This window comes from Pangasianodon hypophthalmus, chromosome 4, assembly GCF_027358585.1.
Source record: "Pangasianodon hypophthalmus isolate fPanHyp1 chromosome 4, fPanHyp1.pri, whole genome shotgun sequence".
Classification (NCBI taxonomy): Eukaryota; Metazoa; Chordata; class Actinopteri; order Siluriformes; family Pangasiidae; genus Pangasianodon; species Pangasianodon hypophthalmus.
The window spans coordinates 31,253,250-31,271,797 of record NC_069713.1 but is presented as its reverse complement, the minus strand read 5'-3'; the positions used below and the strand labels follow the sequence as shown (position 1 = coordinate 31,271,797).

Genomic DNA, 18,548 nt, shown 5'->3' with positions numbered 1-18,548 from the left:
AAGATAAAAAGTAGAAAGAAGAAGAAAAATGGATGGATGTTCCAAAATATTAAATGTAACCATATATGAATAAAAATTCATTATTGTAATTATCATAATTTGTAATTATTTGTAATTTTGGTAAATTTTGTTGTGGTATAAGTGGAATAAAACACTTTGGGTAATGCTGTTATAGGAAAATAATCACGCTACTAATAATCGTTTGTTTTTTCCTATAACAGCATGTCCATGTATTTTATTTATTTATTTATTTATTTATTTTTTATAACTTACTCTAATAATTATCCTAGAAATTACACTGCATGCGAGTCGACTCTCAATGAACACCTATAAGATTCGGCTCAAAGAACCGACACTGTCGAAAAAACAAACGGCTCTTAAATGCGAGTCGACTCTCAACACTCACCTAAAAGAGTCGATTCAAAGAACCGACTCAAAGAACCGACTCCTTGATGAACGTCGCCTCGCTAATGGGGAAGCTGCAGTTCCGCGGGTGACCAGTAGGGGAGCCCGCACTCTGCTTCACACCGGGTGGGTGGCGCTCCATCTGCTGTGTTTGCCAACAGCCAAGTCAAGTAAGAGCTAACAGCCTTTAAAAAAAATAAAAAAGAGCACAAAATTTGCGATTTAATTACGAATATATTTATTTTACTAGCTAATCTGACGTGAAGCTCGTACGTCTCTTTCTTAGACCGCTTGCGAAACGTGCAGCTAAGCTATCTAGGGCGCAACGTTGGCTGTATCCCAAATACCTGCCTACGTAGTGTACAAGTGAACTACATAGGCGATGCGATAGCGGCGAATCCCTTAGTGCGTAGTGCACTACATAGTGCGCAGGGAGTGATTTGGAATTCAACCCTCGGCTGGTTTAGTTAATGTTGCTAGCAATGAATAGTTTTATTATTTATTTTTGTTGTTGGTGGTGGTGTTGTTAATGCTGGTAGCTAACAGTTTACATCGTAGTGTGATATTTTTATTAACTATTTCAGCTAGCAAACCATAACTATTACAATATACGAGGTTTGTTTTTAGCCAGCTAAGCTAACATAACTTAGCTAAGCATTTGAATCATGTTAGCATCTTGCTAGTTAGCATGTTTATTAAACCCACAGTGCTGAGTGATAACCTGTGGAAGGGAGTTGTTAAAGGAAATATTTCTATTATATAGGTATATGTATAGATGTATTTTTTTTCCTCAGCATTTGTTAGATGGCTAGCTAGCTAGATTTAGCCAAGTAAACACGAGCAGGCTAAAAAATGTGGACAAAATAAAGGCAAACAGCTCAAATCTGTGTTTTTATTCCTCCTGGTTTTCAGGAAGATGTCTGCTCTGGAGAGATGACTGGCTGTGGGTTCAGGGTTTAAAGACAGAGTTAAGAATCACAGCAGGGTTTGTACAAGTAAGTAAATCATTTATTATTATTATCATCATCATTATTATTATCATTACTATTATTATTATTATTAGTAGTTGTTGTTTATCGTATAATTGTGGATTTGCACTTTCAAGTTTTCTAGGAAAAAACTTAAAAATTCAACTTTATTCTATTTGACATTGTCACAAAGCAGCTTTACAGTAAAAATATCCATTTTAAATGAATACATTTATATAAATTTATCCCTAATAAGCAAAGCCAGAGGCGACAGCGGCAAGGAAAAACTCCCTGAGACATCATGACCCGAAAGGGAACTCCTTCGTCATCTGAGTGACACCAGATCGTCCAATTACAAATCATTTGTCTTCTATAACTGTGTTCTACATGATCAATTGTGTAACCAGGAGATTCATTATAGTTTTCATATGAAGTCTGTTTTGTTGAAGTTCACTGATGGAGACTTGAAACTGCACAAAACTGTTGGTCCTAAAGCCGTGGTTTCTAAGAGGCACCTTCCTCAGTGATCTCATATCTTTATTATAATAATAATCTTTAACGTTCAGAGTCAAGAACAGAAATTTCATCTGCATGATGGTGAAGATGCTGATCCTTGAATCCGACTCAAAAATTGGCTCATGTACAATAAACTCCGCTTTAATGCAGATATTTTAGTTTTGCGTACATTCTGTATAAAAAAAAAAAAAAAAAAGCTGTGTTTACATTAACAACTAATTCAGATTTTTTTTTCCCCCTCAGACTTCTGCTCGGTTATTGTTGTGAACGTGGAAACAATTCGGATAGTTTTTTTTTTTTCTTTTTCAAATCCGATACGAGTCACGTTCACGTTGCAAGCTTCATGGCACAATTCTGACTTTTGCTCAGATTGGATCGATCTTCATGGTTCGGATTTGTAACCGTGACTCGGGTTAGATTTGAAGAAATCGGATTTGTGTGTACGTTCAGTCTTGAGAGGGGAAAAAACAAAAAAAAAAAAAAAAAAAACATCTTGGTCTTGTTGTTGATATATTGTGCAGCCCCAGTTCTCATTATCAGCTTCGAGTAACTTGCGTAATATATTTAAATGATCGAAATAAACCGGAAACGGAAACTACTCGAGTGTTAAACTGCGGCGTAAAATGAAAAGCTTTAAAGCAGAAATGTAAAGAGGATAAAGATGACGGTCACAGTGGTGGAAACAGAATCTACTGATGTACTGATGCTGCTGGTAAAAACGGCCTAACGCACGTAAACAGGACGAACAAAATGTCAGAATTGTGCACTTTGTGGTGCTTTTTTCCCCTTCTCTCGTTGTTTTTTTTTTTTTTTTTTTTTTGCATAACAGAGTTTTTAATGTTACGCAGTATTTTAGCGTAAAACTTCACACTTATGAAAATCATTCAGTTTATGATTCGATAGGAAACGGTTTGACGATGCCACTGAATCTGCTACGACACGTTATGATTCGATTTATTAGCCTCGATACGTGACCAACTTCGTTCATTCTGAATCGGCGTGAATGACGACGACGTAGCGCAGGACTCTTAAATGTCAGTTCCGTACAAATCGCCTTGCTAGCTTGTTTACACATCAGTTTAAAGAATATAAATTATTATTTCTGTCCTTTTCCAATATTAATCGAGTTATAATTAATTATTTTAATTGTACGATTGTTCCGTCGATTCATTTCATTTGTTGCCTTTTAAATTGATGCACATCACGTTACGTTAACTTATTTTACCAACAAAAGAAAAAAATTTCCAAGGTGTCGATGCGTTAATCCTTTGCCGTATTCACTCGTGCGGTAAAATGGAGGACGGATTAACTCCTAAAATAATCAGACAGACACTGGCTCATGATTTTGCTCTAATGTTTTATTGTAAGAGAATACACAGGCTCCACTCTACACAATCGGAGGAATAGAGTCTTTAAAGTACAACCAATATTCAGTAAAATACATCATTCTTGTTTTTACGTTATTGTTTTTCTTGACAAGTACATGGAATTTTCACTCACAAGCACGTCACTAAGGAATTGCCTTTTCTGGCTCATGCCTCATTCTCCATAGCCTCTTAATTCAGATCATCTCTGACTCTGCGTCTGTCTTTTTCAGTGCAGTGAACCAAATGGGTCATCGCTGCACCAGAGTCCTTTTCCTCGTGCTGCTCCAGGCGTTGCAGACGTTAGCTGAAGGTACAAACACTTCCACATCGCTATCCGAGGCTACGAATTGGCCCCGGTTGTGTTTTTGTCACGTTGTAGATTGTATTTTACGTACATTTGCATTCTGTTTTTCATTCGGCACGACGCTTTCATCCAAGGAAGAGTCCCAACCAACCAAGCAGTATAAAGTGACATTTTAAACAAAACATATATAAATGATTCTAATTTCCTTAAATGGATTTCATTCATTCAAAATGGAGACATTTTGATACAAAAGCTCATGGAAATACACACAGAGACAACAGCTTTTACTTACTTTGTTTTGAAGTCTAGTTCCTGAGGCTGATATTTTTGAAAGTGTCTCACCAGTTGTGGATAATACTGCGATTGAAGTCTTTAATCTGTAAACTAGTTAGCCGACTTGTGATGGAGGAAATGAAACGAGAATCTAAAAGCTGATTTTAGTCCCTATTGAGTTTACATTTGTACCTGTACACACACATGCTTAGAAAACAGGGGATCTGGGATCTATATAAGCTAAAAAAAAAAAAAAAAAATTGAGATAAAGATGATTAATGCATTGGGTAATTGGATTGTTATACGTATTGCTAAGTGGTAAACAGAACTAAGAAAACGAAGGGATTTATAGATAAGCGTTTGCGTCATTACAGTCAGGATCATTTCCTCTGTGTGTGTGTGTGTGTGTGTGTGTGTGTGTGTGTAGATGGCTCCATCGAGTGTGTGTGCATGGGCAGAGACTGCATGGCGCAGCAGTGTAAAGGCGATCAGTGCTATTCCTCCGTGACCGTCAGAGACGGCGAGCCCTCGTTCCACCGCGGCTGCCTGATTGGCCCCGACAGCAGGAGTCTGACCTGCTTGGCTTCTCCTTCGGCCAGTCACGTGATAGAATGCTGCGCTCAGCCCATGTGCAACGCCAACACCTCGGTGGACTCGCTGATTCAGCTGCTGCTCAGGAGTAAAGAGGATACATCGGGTACTTATGACACAGTGCTATAGGAAACAGTGAGCAGTCAGAACTACGGAAACTAAATCACATGTAAGGCAAAATTACGACATAGCTAGTATTTATTTATTAAAAAAACAACACAATGAGGGAGGAGGGGCATCTAGTCACTCAAAATGAGTCAGGGTGTCAATACTTTTGCTCCATACTTTAAAAAAAAAAAAAAGAGAGAGAGAGAGAGAAACTGAATAGTTTCTCTGAAAGTTTCTCTTTAGAATGATTATTAAATAATTAGAAATTATGCAATCATCATTGAAGAAACTTTAAAAAAAAAAAAAAAAAAAAAACTTTTCTCTCTCTCTCGTTTTTTTTAATATATGAATAAATACTAACTATGTCGTAATTTTGCCTTACATGTGATTTAGTTTCCGAAGTTAAATTTTGAACTGAATTTTATTCAGTAATTTTCACTGATTCTCTTCGCAGGTGCCAGTAATTCTGGTGTCCTGACCCGGCTGGTTGTAGTAAATAAAAAGTTAAAACTGTATTCTTTCTCTTCCCGGTGCAGATCCAGAGGAAGAACCCATGTGGTACAGTGCGAAGACTCTGGTACTGCTGGTCCTGCTGGTCCTGGTTCCTTTCGCCGTGTTGGCGCTGCTCGCCATGCTGGCCGCGCCCGTGTGCTGGCGTCTGCACCCACGCCGGCTGGAGCGTCTGCACGAGTTCGACACGGAGCAGGGCGCCATCGACGGCCTCATCGCCTCCAACGTGGGCGACAGCACCCTGGCGGTACACACACTGCCTGTGCTATAATAATCATAACTTCGCGTTTAATCATATTTAATACTCATTGTTAAGTGATAACCTCCTTGTAGAGGCAGCCAGATTAAGCCTGCTTGAGGGATACTGTCCAGAAATCTTCATAAGTTCATGATTACATGCGTGTGTTACTCCTAAAACACACCTAAAATGTCCGGGTCTTTTGTTGCATTCGTATTCATTAAATTCTGTTGCTTTAATTCATTAAATGATTTTTTTTTTTTTCCTCATTTTTGCTGTTCAGGACATGCTGGATCATTCCTGCACCTCGGGCAGCGGCTCAGGCCTGCCGTTCCTGGTGCAGAGGACGGTAGCGCGCCAGATCAGCCTGGTGGAGTGTGTTGGTAAGACCACTGAGAAAACACATGACCTAGTCGAAGCCAGCTGTTTTTCCAGCTGTTTGTTTTGTGTCTCTGAGCGTCATTTAAAGGCATTTAAATCTGATCGCTCAAACCAACTCATCAGGTCCGAGACGCTTCTTAGATAAAACATCCACAAAGAATCCCTCCTCGAGCATTATAGCGCATGAACGCACCATTTAGTACTTTGAAGGAAATTAAAAATGCCACGCAGTAGTTCAGTTTCTAATGCGTGATCTCTGTTTTGCATAATAAGTAAAAACAACACAAGAATGGGGAGGTCAAGTGTTTTGATTTTGAGCCGATTTGCATATTAGCGTGATTAATTCCAGTCTGGCGACATGCAAGTTAGCACACGTGTAGTTAAACACAACACGGTTAAAATCATTTTAGGATTTTAAATGACTGGGTGTAAACACAGCCATGCACACACTGTTCCCTTTAAACTATGGCTAGTCATATTAGCTGGTATTCGACATTCGAGAACATGCCAGAGTTACAGAGCTAATGTGAAATAGTTATGATATATTACAGCTCCGTTGGCTCCTTTGAAATCGCCGTTTTCTGACGAATCTTATCCGGAGCTAGAGATGATTACAGATACGTTCCTCTCCCAGGGAAAGGGCGGTATGGAGAGGTGTGGAGAGGACAGTGGCAGGGAGAAAACGTAGCCGTGAAAATTTTCTCCTCCAGGGACGAGAAGTCATGGTTTCGGGAAACAGAAATCTACAACACGGTTCTGTTACGGCATGAAAATATATTAGGTGAGAAATACTTTTTTTTTTTTTCCCCTCATGTATCTCTCCATCTCTAATGGATGAAAAGTATTATACGCAAATTCGACCGTGTTGGTCTCAGCACTGTACAGTAGAAAGAATTTGCATTTGCAGAATCCAATCCAAGCATGAAACAGTCATCTGAAGCCCTGTAACGTGTTGAATTCCACCTGCTGCGTGTAGTTTGAAGTCTGAGATGGTGACTGTGACCGTGTCTCCTCAGGGTTCATGGCGTCAGACATGACGTCCCGCAACTCAAGCACGCAGCTGTGGCTGATCACACACTACCACGAGCACGGCTCGCTGTACGATTACCTGCAGCGCACTGCCGTGTCTGCGCCTGACGCCCTGAACATGGCCGCCTCGGTGGCCAGCGGCCTGGTGCACCTGCACGCCGAGATCCTGGGCACAGAGGGCAAGCCGGCCATCGCCCACCGCGACCTCAAGAGCAAAAACATCCTGGTGAAGAAGGACATGCGCTGCTGCATTGCTGACCTCGGTATTATTATTAAGATGCAAGATTAAATTTAATATTCGGTAATAATTCGTTAACTTTGATCTGAAGGTTCGATTTTATTTATTTATTTTTTCCCCCGGTCTTTTCTTTTCAGGTCTGGCCGTCACTCACACACAAGCAGACAATCAACTTGACGTAGGTAACAACCCCAAAGTAGGCACCAAGCGCTACATGGCCCCCGAGGTGCTGGATGAGACGATTCAGATGGACTGCTTTGACGCCTATAAGAGAGTGGACATCTGGGCGTTTGGCTTGGTGCTGTGGGAGATTGCTCGACGCACCTACAGTAACGGTCAGCACCATCAAAAACACACATTCTTCCCAAGATGAAAAAAAAACAAACAAAAAAAAACCCTCAAACCTGTTGATTGTAGTCCTTATATAACTATTACACTTATTAGTAATTCTGTACACTTTAATATTAATACTGGCTTTTATCATCATGTGGCAGTCTGGGAAAACCCGTCAGGCTGAATTCTGCTGGTACTCATCGCTGCAGAACCAAAAGTCCAGGGGGCGGAGTCAGAATTGGGCAGGGCCAGAACTGGGCGGAGTCTAACCAGAAGTCCAGGGGGTGGAGTCAGAACTATGCAGAGTCGAACCAAAAGCCCAGGGGCGGAGTCAGAACTGGGCGGAGTCGAACCAAAAGGCCAGGGGGTGGAGTCAGAACTGGGCGGAGTCGAACCAAAAGCCCAGGGGCGGAGTCAGAACTGGGCGGAGTCGAACCAGAAGTCCAGGGGGTGGAGTCAGAACTGGGCGGAGTCGAACCAAAAGCCCAGGGGCGGAGTCAGAACTGGGCAGGGCCAGAACTGAGCGGAGTCGAACCAAAAGCCCAGGGGCGGAGTCAGAACTGGGCGGAGTCGAACCAAAAGCCCAGGGGCGGAGTCAGAACTGGGCGGAGTCTTACCAAAAGTCCAGAGGGTGGAGTGTGTTAGAGATAAGTGTGGGGTTTTTTGCATCATGTTGTACAGCACTGTATGGATTAGGGCTAAGGGTCAGGTTTACAGGAGGAGTCGGATCAGATCCAGCTCCACCCCCTGGACCAAGGACTACTCCAGTTTGGTTCTGCAGTAAGGGCTACTGCAAAAAAAAAAAAAAAAAAAAGCCAGAAATCTGATTTTGGTCAAAACTGGAGTTTTCTGTCCAGAACATACTCTGACATCTCACCTTTAAGAAATTTATAAATGTATTTCAACAAATAACATGGAAATTTATGTACGTTCTAATCTTGTCTTTCTGCAAAGATAACGTTGGGTAAGGAGCCATTTTTAACAAACACAGCGTTAAAAGAAGGAAAAAAAACGTTTAAAACCCTGCTAGCTCAGTGGGATTTGCTCACACAGTGAATATCATGCTTTGATCGAGCTGAAGGGTCGATTCGTGGCGTAGCGAAAAGAACGCACGCTTAAACGCCTGTGATGCTGGAATGAAATTTTTCGTGTTGCTTGTTGTTGATTGGCTGCAGGGATCGTGGAGGACTACAAGCCTCCGTTCTACGACCTGGTACCCAACGACCCCAGCTTTGAGGACATGCGTAAAGTGGTGTGTGTGGAGCAGCAAAGACCCTTCATCCCCAATCGCTGGTTCTCTGATCCGGTATGTACTAGCTACACACACACTCACCAGAGACACGAACGATCTCTGCTACATCTTTAAAGGCTTTATTTCTCTTCATAGCTCATCGTATCTCTATACACATTTAATAAGAGATCGTATATATAACGGGGTGAAGATGAAACCACGGTTAGGTTTTGTTTCCTTTAAAAGGGAACTAAGTGCAGGGAGAAGTTGCGAGTAGGGAACTGAAGAAACGTCGGACCGCACATGCCCTAGGATTCAAGCCAATCGTTTGGATTTACTCAAACCGAATTTTACATAGAATTGAGTAATTCTCCGTTTGTTTGTTGCTGAAATCGCAGCTCTGTGTCGCTCACTAAAGTGAACGTAGGATTAATCGTACCTGACGTTTGTAGACAGCTTTTTCTTTTCACCAGGTACCCTTTCGGTGTGATCGTTCTTGCTGCAGAACCAAAAGTCCAGAAGGTGGAGCTGGATCTAATCCAACACTCCTCTAATCAATAGAAATCTAACACAACCTGAAACACACTTCATTCCAGAGACTTTCCGCTCGGTTCAGGTCCGACTCCGCCCCGTGGATTTTTTTGTTCTGCAGCAAGGGTTTCTTTTCTCGGTTGAGTTAAAAGTTTTCCGATATACCTCCTGACTTAAGCATAATTTTTTTTTAATATATTATTATTTCCAGACGCTCTCGGCTCTGGTGAAGCTGATGAAGGAGTGCTGGTACCAGAACCCGTCGGCCCGACTGACGGCGCTACGCATTAAAAAGACTCTGGATAAAATCCTCAGCTCGTTAGAGAAGGGAAAACCGGACTGCTGAGCCCAGACTCTGGAGCATTGTTTTTATTCTGGACCTGATTTGGGATCAGCTCCCTCACGCATCAGAACCTCGAAACGTTTTCCATTCGTTGTGTAGAGCCCTGCGCTTTGACACTCCTGATCCAGCTTCCAAGCCATTTTTATTTCCTGTCAGAGATCCAAGAGGAAAGTTGTTGGCACTGGGTTTTAGCTCATTTCACTCTAATTTCACTCGTACTGATGCTGCTGCATGGATCTCGGGGAGCTGATCCTAGATCTGAGGTGCGTTTTTAAACAGGAAAGACAATCTCGCCGTAGAGGAGCGTGAGACGCAACGCTGGATAAATTCTACCTACTTGAGCAACTTTTTTGGAAAGAAGTGAACCAGTGACTTAAAGCTACTTCTCCTTCCTGTCAGTCATGATGGAGGGATTGACGAGCCGTTTGCCTCGGCAGGCATCCCGGCTCCTTCACACGCCCTCTCGGCGCGGTGACATCATTGTATCGTTTCTTCCCGGTGCCTGCATGATAAAAGCCATCGGATCGCTTGCACATCTTGCAGCAGCCTGTCTCTCTCTCTCTCTCTCTCTCTGTCTGTCTGCCTCTTACTCTCAATTGACAATCGCGCACTGCTCAATTGCTCCTGCACTATTAGGCAGCGTTTGTTTGTTTTTTTTTTTTTTATTATTATTATTTTAAAAATACGAGTCCTGTGTCCCAATGCTGCGACGCTATTACGAGCGCTCCTCTTGACCTTTTATGGCGCTTAAAAGTTTTCCCTCCTCCTTCCGTTCAGCATAAACACGTACTCTCGGCTTTCCAGCACGTACGTTACACTTTAACGTGAGTGTCCCGGGTTCAGCGTGAATTTGCGAATAGTATGCAGGCTGTGTTTCAAAATGCGTGAAACCCATATCCGTGACGGCGCTTAGAATCTGTACAGTGCTGCGTACGCATTTTTAGGACTAAATAATGCCTCATAAAGCTCTAGAGTAAAGCGCTGTAATTAATTCTTCGATGGCTTGTCGAACGGTTTGAATGGTTTCTACCACAGCCGTGTTGATTCATTTTCTAACACACTACAGCTTGTACGGACTTCGATCTTATCTAAGCCTAATAAACAGATTTTTTTTTTTGGAAGGAGTCTCCAGTGTCAGAGCTTTATGTGGCAGTATTGACAGTTATCAGATTAGCTTTATAACAGACGGAAAACGTAAGATTTAGATTGTATCGTCGTGAGAATCAGGGCAAAGACGTAGGAATACCGCTACACATCGTAAAACTGTGACTGTAACCGGATGTAATATAATGTATTTAAAGATAGAAATATTAAGAGTAGGACGTGATGCGGTTTAACCTGCTTTGGTTTCGCTAAATTTCCTCAAGCACGTCTCGTTTCGTCCAACAACACGACTTCCCTTTATCGGCACTGTGTGAGGAGGGAAAAAAACTGAAAACCCGCATCAATCACAAAAAAGCCACTAATCGATGACTTTTGAGTTGTCGCAAATTAGTATCTAGCACACTACATCAAGCCTTCCAGCTGCATCTAGAAGCGCGACTGTCTCGCCGAGCCGCGTCTGCTGCCATCACACACACACACACACTCTTGCGCTAGAGGAAGCCAGAGTCATCTTCCTTCCACAATATTTCTAACAGGTTTTGAGAAGGGAAGCGAACGCCGATGGATATTTCGCCTATTCGCGTCTTTCCCCTTCTTCCCCAAACAAACAGCACAAATAATAATCTGATTTGTTTTGTTTTTTTTAAAGGATGTGTGAATTTATTATGCACATTTTACCTGCAAGGCAACAAAATTGTCCTCCACAATAACCAAAATAATTCTCTTTATTGCCTAAATGGATTGAAATACGTTCATTGGTAAGAAACAGACACAATCCAGTGTATTTACACGAGTTACAATAAAATCTCATGCTGGGATAAAAACTGAGATAAAGTGTTTTTTTGTTGTTGTTGTTTGTTTTACAAAATAATCTTCCCTTTATCACAATAAGGTAAAATCAATCTTACAAAAAAAAAAAAAAAACTGCTTATTTCATTTTGCACTAGAGCTGCAATGCAAATGTAGCTAGCAGGAATAGCTATATAGCTACCGGTTTAGCAACGTGCAAACTGCGAAAACGTCACCTGACTCAGTATCACAAAGTGTTATTCACAGTTAAAAAAATAACTGATTGCGGTAATTTTTTTTTTTAATTATATTTGACTGACATCATCAAGCTACAATATGCGAGATCTCCTGTGCGCTTTAGCCAAAAAAAAAAAAAAAAAAAACAACACTTGCTAGTGTGACGTGTCAAAGGTGCACTCAGTAAGATTTCTCGAAGCGGAGCTGATGAAGTTAAAAAAAAATTTTAATCTTAATTAGCTCGCTTCCGTTTCTCCATCCATGTACACAAACTCCGCCCCCAGATCCGACGGCGGTTCAGCTAGAGTTAGCATTATCAAGAACTGTCATGAGAATACGTTCAAGCTCACTATATAACGCTATAATCACAGATTATAATGATTTAAGAGAATAGTCTCGAGTCGATTCGCTGTCCGTTTATCTTTGTAATAAGCTTTTATGAGCTTTTATTATAAACTGCGTGGATTTCCCAACACGTTTTCTCAGCCATGTAATACTTACTTAAACCAATCATATTTTTCCATCTTATTTGTATTATTAATAAGAAAAAAAATGACTATTGCACCTTTAATTTATTTTCTTAATCAGCAAATGCCCATGTTCAAATAGAAGTTAAAATTTTTTTTTAAAGTATTAAAGATTTTTAAAACTGTAGTGCAGACATACCTGGTGAAAAACGGAGCAAATGATGTTTCTACCAACGAAGGTTAAAGGTGATCCTCGTAAAAAAAAAGCAACTGCAGCAGCGGCGGCTTTTCCTCCCGTTACACCCCTGGGGTCAAACAGCTTTAGTCTCGACACCTTGATCACATTTGTTGATAAATAACACAGATGTGTATTATATTCATTTTCACAGCAAATCATTAAATTCCCAGGGCTTGTTAATAGATTTATAAAGTATTTGTGTCTGAAATCGTGTTGAAATTGGACTCTGGTGCATAAACAGAAATGTTTAAACCCTATGAATTTTTCCCTACCGCCTCAGTGCTACTTTACAGATTAAAAACGTGAAGATGTTTCCGTGAACGCTGGAGTCAGCGAACGTTATCAGGAAGTGTCTTATACGGGTTGAGAATCCCTTTGGGGTCCAGCATGATCTTAAAGTCCCTCATGAGGCGTACAGCTTCCTGGGATTTACTGTAGTAGATGTAGTTTCTCTTCTTGAGCCCGAGGCCGTGTTCGGCGCTGATGCTTCCCTGCCACTTCCACGTCCACTCGTACACGTACGGCTCGATGGCTGCCAGAAGCGCTGCGTCTTTACGGGGAGACGTGATGTTCAAATGAAGGTTGCCGTCACCTGAAAGACGTAACCGGAGATTATAGATTTTAACGTTAGGATACAAGATTAAATAAGTGATCGCGTAAGCCGAACGTTTCAGTAAAAATGGAGATGCGTGATCATACCGACATGTCCGTAGCCCACTACGTTCTTCGCTTGGTTTCCCAGATGCTCTCTCATGTCAGTGACCAGATCGTAGATTTTCTCCAGGGGAAGTGAGATGTCGTATTTGTACGTGTATCCATCGTGTCTTAGAGCCTCGGTGATCCTCTCTCTTATAGACCAAAGCGCCTACACACACACACACACACGGTTTGCTGTTATACCACAGCACTTTGAGTTCTTGAATCTGATTGGTCAGAAGGTGTCGATTAATTTTCCGCAATAGCAGCTCTCACTACTTCAGCAGCGAGTCAAACAAGTTAACAGTTTGTGTTTTATTCTTTACTTCTCCTTACTTCTGTTTTGTTTTTTTATGACTATTTGTTGATTTTTTTACTGAAATTCACGTGAATCAGCTACCTTTATTTTAGCCTCCTCTGTTGCAACGGTACCGTCCACAACCAGCGCAGACGCCATGACCTTCTCTAGGAAGTTGTGCAGTTTCTCCTCATCGTGTGCTGCGCTGGATCCAGCCGTCTCGATGACGATGTAAAAAGGGCTCTCTGGAAAATTTAAAAAAAAAAAAAAAAAGGTCTGTTCTAAATCTTGAATTAAAAACGTTGCTATCATTAAGAACAATAGAAATCAGAGATGCTAGTTGTCTTAATCAGGAACGTCTTTGGACTCGTGAGGATGACGTTTTCCCTGGTCAACAAAAATACACATATTTATACATACAATTTTATTTAGACAACGTAATCAGCCATGTTTGGTGTCTGTCCAAAACTATTAGCACTAGGATTATAAAGGTAATTAATTTAGCTAAGAATTAATAAATAGCTTCTAAATATCACTCTCACGCAATTTTTTTGCTTCGTAAATCTACGCCACGAGCCGCTTCCACTTTATAAGGTAATATGGTTTAGGAAACAATATGATAAACTGTAAGAAAGCTTAAGTAGTAGTAGTAGTGTCATGGAGCAGCCATCTTGGACAACCGTAACATTTCGTATCATTCCGCCTCACTAGGCTCCGCCTCCCAAGGTTGAAATTTATGCAGATGAACTTGTATACATAAAAATACAGACTATTCCTACTGTTTTAAAAACGTTTTGGGTATGATAGACTTCCAGTACTTGTTAGCTACATTAGTATTACAGAGCAAAACTAAACATGTCTTGGCTCATTAACTACAAAAGTTGAAAATAGCATAAATTAAATTTTTTACCCAAAATACTCCTTTAAATAAGGATAACTTGGGCCAAGCATTTTAAACAACAAGTTATCAAGTGGAAACGTGAAACAAAAACGTTGCTGTGGCACGAAGGTAAAATACTCAAAATGCCACCTGTGTATTGACTTTATCCGCAGTGTGTGTGTGTGTGTGTTGGTGTTACTCGTGTACCGGCGATGGGGTTGGCGAGCTTGAGATGTTTCTCCACGAGGCTCATGCAGGAGGCGTCTAGGAACTCGAAAGCCGAGAGGATTTCTCCCAGCATCCCACGGCAAATCTGAAACGTCTCCAGGAGGTTCTGGAAGCTTGAGCAGCCTACAGGAACCAAAATACACACATCACATGACTGAATACGTACCAGGAGACTATTCAAACCACCGAACAGGAGGTGGAGAACGATGCCTGGCAGTCGATAAACGCTACTTCAGATTAAGGAATGAAAAAGAAAAAATAAATAAAAAATGGCGGTTGCTTTCAGACTTTCAGCTAGAATTGAATCACTAACAGCATTAGCTATAAATATTAATCCAGGGAGTAACTGAAGTGTACAATCATTACTGCAGATGTAGTAAAAGTCGACTTTGTCCAAAAAAATGTCCTGGATGTTTAACTTTTACGACATCTGCAACAGGTGTAAATATTTATCGCTGTGATATACTAATACTGAAAAAAAAACTCAACGTGATTCATTTAAATAACTATATTAATGATTGAGTAATAAATTAGTCCCTCTTTACAGCAGCACAATAATATTCGTTGCTGTGTTCAGTGTCCATTTTGTTTTGACTGCAGCTTTTATTGTGAGACGTTAACTTCACAACGTTACAACCGCCATTTCGAGATTTGGAGTGAAGTACCTAAGAAGGCCACGTTCACAGATTTGGGTTTCCGAGGGCAGAGGATGGACACGCCAGTGATCACCCCAAGCGTTCCCTCAGAACCGATGAAGAGCTGCTTCATATCGTAGCCCGTGTTGTCCTTACGCAGTTTCGCCAGACAGTCCAAAACCCTGCCGTCAGCCAGCACCTAGAGACAAGACACAGACTGATAAAGTCTTACGAGATGTTGCGTGAACATCGCAATCACTTTTCTTTGTACGATGGAGCATGTGTGTGTTTCAGTCTCTCTCACACACCACTTCCAGGCCCAGAACTGTCCCTCTGAGGGAGCCGTAGCGCAGTAAGCGAAGCCCTCCCGCATTGGTGGACACGTTGCCCCCGATGTGGCAGCTGCCCTTTGCCCCCAAATCCAGAGGCATAATGAAGTCGCGCTCTTCCACGTACTGAGACAGGCTCTCCAACACGCAGCCCGCCTGACACGTCAAAATCCCTGTTAGAACAATTCACAGGAACATTCGTACGCCAAACATGGTTGGTTTATCGCCTCGACAGTTCCTTTAAAGTGCAAATCATCAACACCGTCAGCTGTTTATTTTACCGTGACCGTTCTTGATCACACATTTTTTATTATTATTATTATAATTATTATTATTGACTGCTTTTGATGTGGTGCTAAAACAGTAAAACAGCCAGGTTGTACCCGAGATGCTGTCGAAGGTGACGACTCGGTTCATAAGCGCAGTGGAGAGGATGATCTCGTCGAACACGGGAACGCTGCCTCCCACCAGCCCCGTGTTTCCGCCCTGAGGACTCACAGCCAGGTTCCTCTCGTTGCAGTACCTGTGGGCCAGGACACAAAAAAGGGGTCGTTTATACAGCGAAATTACAATATACAGTCAGAACTAATACTACAATATACAGTCAGAATTAAGAACTAAAATGTGTGTCTGGACTCGACCAGCTCAGAAGGTTTAAACGCCCACTATGCGTAATGTAACACATGTCACATAAGTGTGGTCTGAGTAGGCGGGGTTAATTTCTTTAAGGAAAAAAAGTGAGATTTTATTGCACAAGTGGTCAGCACAGTCCCCAGTCTCAACCCTAATCCTTTAGGATGAAGTGAAAATGGCAAATTTATGCTACAAGGGGCACAATCTGCTATTTGATAAGTGTACCTAATAAACTGGCACAGAATAATAGGGGTAATTATACAGAACAGCAGGAGTCATGTGTGTGTGAGTGTGTGTGTGTGTTAGCGTGCATTAACACAACAATAAACTAATAACATGTTATTACCTGAGGATCTGAGAGACCTCCTCTGTTGTCTTGGGCCGTAACAGAACCTCACTGCTACCTGCACATACAAAGTTGACCATTTCTAAACCTCTAAGTTTCTCAGTCGAGTCGCTTAAAAGCACTGAGCATTCAGCGACACATTAGTAAAGATATATATGTCACTGTGGACACAGGATGTCTGCGGTGAAGACGACCTGGATACCATCTTCTACGCTGGAAGCTTTTCGCCGCTCCTGGATGACAGGGAACCTACCCGCTGTTCACAGAGCCACAGTTACTATGGTTACCAAGGTTCCACCTGAAGAGCTTTTTCATTCACCTTTCACTGTCCTGAGCCAGTCGACATTACAGGACTCCAACACGTCCGGGTCTGTGATGGTTCTTCCTGGGAGAAGATCGCTGAAGAAGCCGAGGTCATCGGGTGAGACTCGGGAGAAAGGTCGCCGGGTCGGGGCGGCATCGTGTGCACGTCGCTGCTGGATCCGTTCTGCAGATCGATAATATAAAATTAATCTTCTTAAAAAAAAGGAATACAAGACAATAAATGACGTTTTGTCTTGTAGCACTTGAAGATATTTTGTGCCTTTCATACCCACAAGTTAATGTCGACAATAATTTCTGATATTTTTTTTTCTACAAACAGTTAGGGAGCTAGATCCATTCGTAGATCTACTCACAAACCTACTCTGTGAAGATTTTGGAGATTTTTCTATTCATACACTGGTTGTTTTTTGGTTCATAGACATGGATGATGCTGTAACCAGATGCACTTTGTATAATCATGCAAGCAGAGACACACAGCTCTGCTATTCAGCCCAGTGTTGTGATGTTTGTGAACACTAATCACTGACCTGTGACAGTTTTGTGTGCAGTCACATTACAGGTTTGTGGTTTTAGGCATCTGGAGACAAACTGCAGCCGCTGAAATCTCTGAAACACCGCCATAGCTGTTTGGGTAAAGGAGAAAGAAAAAAAAAAATCACATGAACATATGAAACCATATCACTAGAGCAAAGTGTATGATGTAGTTCCAGGTTTAAGTCACTGATTTGAAATGATTTTCTGGAAAACATTTGGATACGAGTCTCCAATAGAATATCGGTCCTTCCAAAATGGCGGACATAAAACGCATCTCTACAGACGTGCATTGGCTTGCAAGCGAATCTCGCCCTTTCCAATATGGCGGGTGTTACTGACACGTCCTACCGAGGGTTTCTGCGCGTTTTCTTATAAATTCACATAAATAAAGTAGACAAAACAGAATATACTCTGTGGTACTGTTTGATAAGATATAACTGTTAGAACATCGCAACTCTCTACAGACTTGCGTCGAACCTTCAACTTTCGCCCTTTCCAATATGGCGGACAAAGAGACTCATCTCTGCCGACGTGCATTAGCTTAAAATGGAATCTCACCCGTTCCAATATGGTGGCTGTTTGTCTTCGCTTATTCTGATAAACGGCAAGGGTTTCTGTGCATGCTCAGAGCATTTTTTCCCCTGATAAAGTCACAGTAATAAAGCAGACAAAATAGCAACCCACACTTTGAGGAACTGTGCGGTAAATGAAGGACAGTTTGATAAAGTAGAACACCGCAGCTCGCTACGGTGCTTTACAATCTCGCCCCTTCCAATATGGCGGACATAGAGCCGCATTTTTCCATAAACTTGCATTTGTGTACGATAGAATCTTGCCCCTTCCAACATGGCGGACTTATCACAGTAGCTAGAAATAACGGTTAATAAGTGTCTTCTCTTCTTTCTGTATCTATGGAGAAGCTGTTATTTCATGCACTGTGAAGTGTACTTATACAAGAAATACAAAGCCATTTGGAATTCGACCTAAAATAGAATTAAAGCAGTTTTATGAAACCTGCGGGTTAATACAATAACACTAGTTTATAAGCAGTTAAATATTAACGTTATAACTCGAGTCCTGTAGCTGCCACAACAGAGAATAATGTCTGTTTCTGTTGTGGAATTAAAAGAGAGTCACTTACTGTAGGATTTAGCTGGAATTATCCATTAATTTCGACTCGCTGTAAAACAGGTGATTAATATTATAAACCACGAAACACCTGAAAGACAACAGTGACACGACTTCCTGTGTTTTCTTTTTCTTCTTCTTCGTGGCCTGAGAGTCGGTTATGAAACACGAGCAGCGCCGCCTGCCGGACTGGAGTAAACATCCGGCTTCAAAATAAATGGCACCCTTCATTAAAATCGGCAGAAATAATGAAATAGCACAAACATTATAATAAATATTGATTCAAATTTGCACTTAAAGAAACGACGTAGTTTAA

The 18,548-nt window shown here is 41.5% G+C and overlaps 2 protein-coding genes across 4 annotated transcripts; one reads left to right on the top strand and one right to left on the bottom strand.

The window, feature by feature from the left end:
- Positions 1 to 489: 489 nt before the first annotated feature.
- acvr1l (activin A receptor, type 1 like) lies at positions 490 to 11,240 on the top strand. Of its 3 annotated transcripts, none has more exons than XM_026936328.3 (11): positions 490 to 575; positions 1,318 to 1,400; positions 3,487 to 3,566; positions 4,261 to 4,530; positions 5,069 to 5,289; positions 5,564 to 5,663; positions 6,296 to 6,442; positions 6,678 to 6,953; positions 7,066 to 7,263; positions 8,437 to 8,567; positions 9,235 to 11,240. In XM_026936328.3, the coding sequence occupies exons 3-11, from the start codon at positions 3,500 to 3,502 to the stop codon at positions 9,367 to 9,369; spliced, it is 1,545 nt and encodes a 514-aa protein (XP_026792129.1). In that variant the 5' UTR covers positions 490 to 575; positions 1,318 to 1,400; positions 3,487 to 3,499; the 3' UTR covers positions 9,370 to 11,240. The 3 variants fall into 3 exon arrangements, with proteins under 3 accessions (XP_026792129.1, XP_026792131.1, XP_034159431.1); XM_026936330.3 differs by lacking the exon at positions 490 to 575 and adding an exon at positions 645 to 1,020; XM_034303540.2 differs by lacking the exon at positions 490 to 575 and adding an exon at positions 1,048 to 1,168.
- On the bottom strand, positions 11,178 to 18,397 carry d2hgdh (D-2-hydroxyglutarate dehydrogenase). The gene is made up of 11 exons (XM_026936332.3): positions 18,246 to 18,397; positions 17,098 to 17,193; positions 16,566 to 16,733; positions 16,247 to 16,304; positions 15,651 to 15,790; positions 15,247 to 15,440; positions 14,969 to 15,137; positions 14,283 to 14,426; positions 13,298 to 13,440; positions 12,901 to 13,066; positions 11,178 to 12,793 (listed from the first exon to the last, which is right to left on the bottom strand). The coding sequence occupies exons 2-11, from the start codon at positions 17,189 to 17,191 to the stop codon at positions 12,531 to 12,533; spliced, it is 1,539 nt and encodes a 512-aa protein (XP_026792133.3). The 5' UTR covers positions 17,192 to 17,193; positions 18,246 to 18,397; the 3' UTR covers positions 11,178 to 12,530.
- Between the last annotated feature and the right edge of the window lie 151 nt (positions 18,398 to 18,548).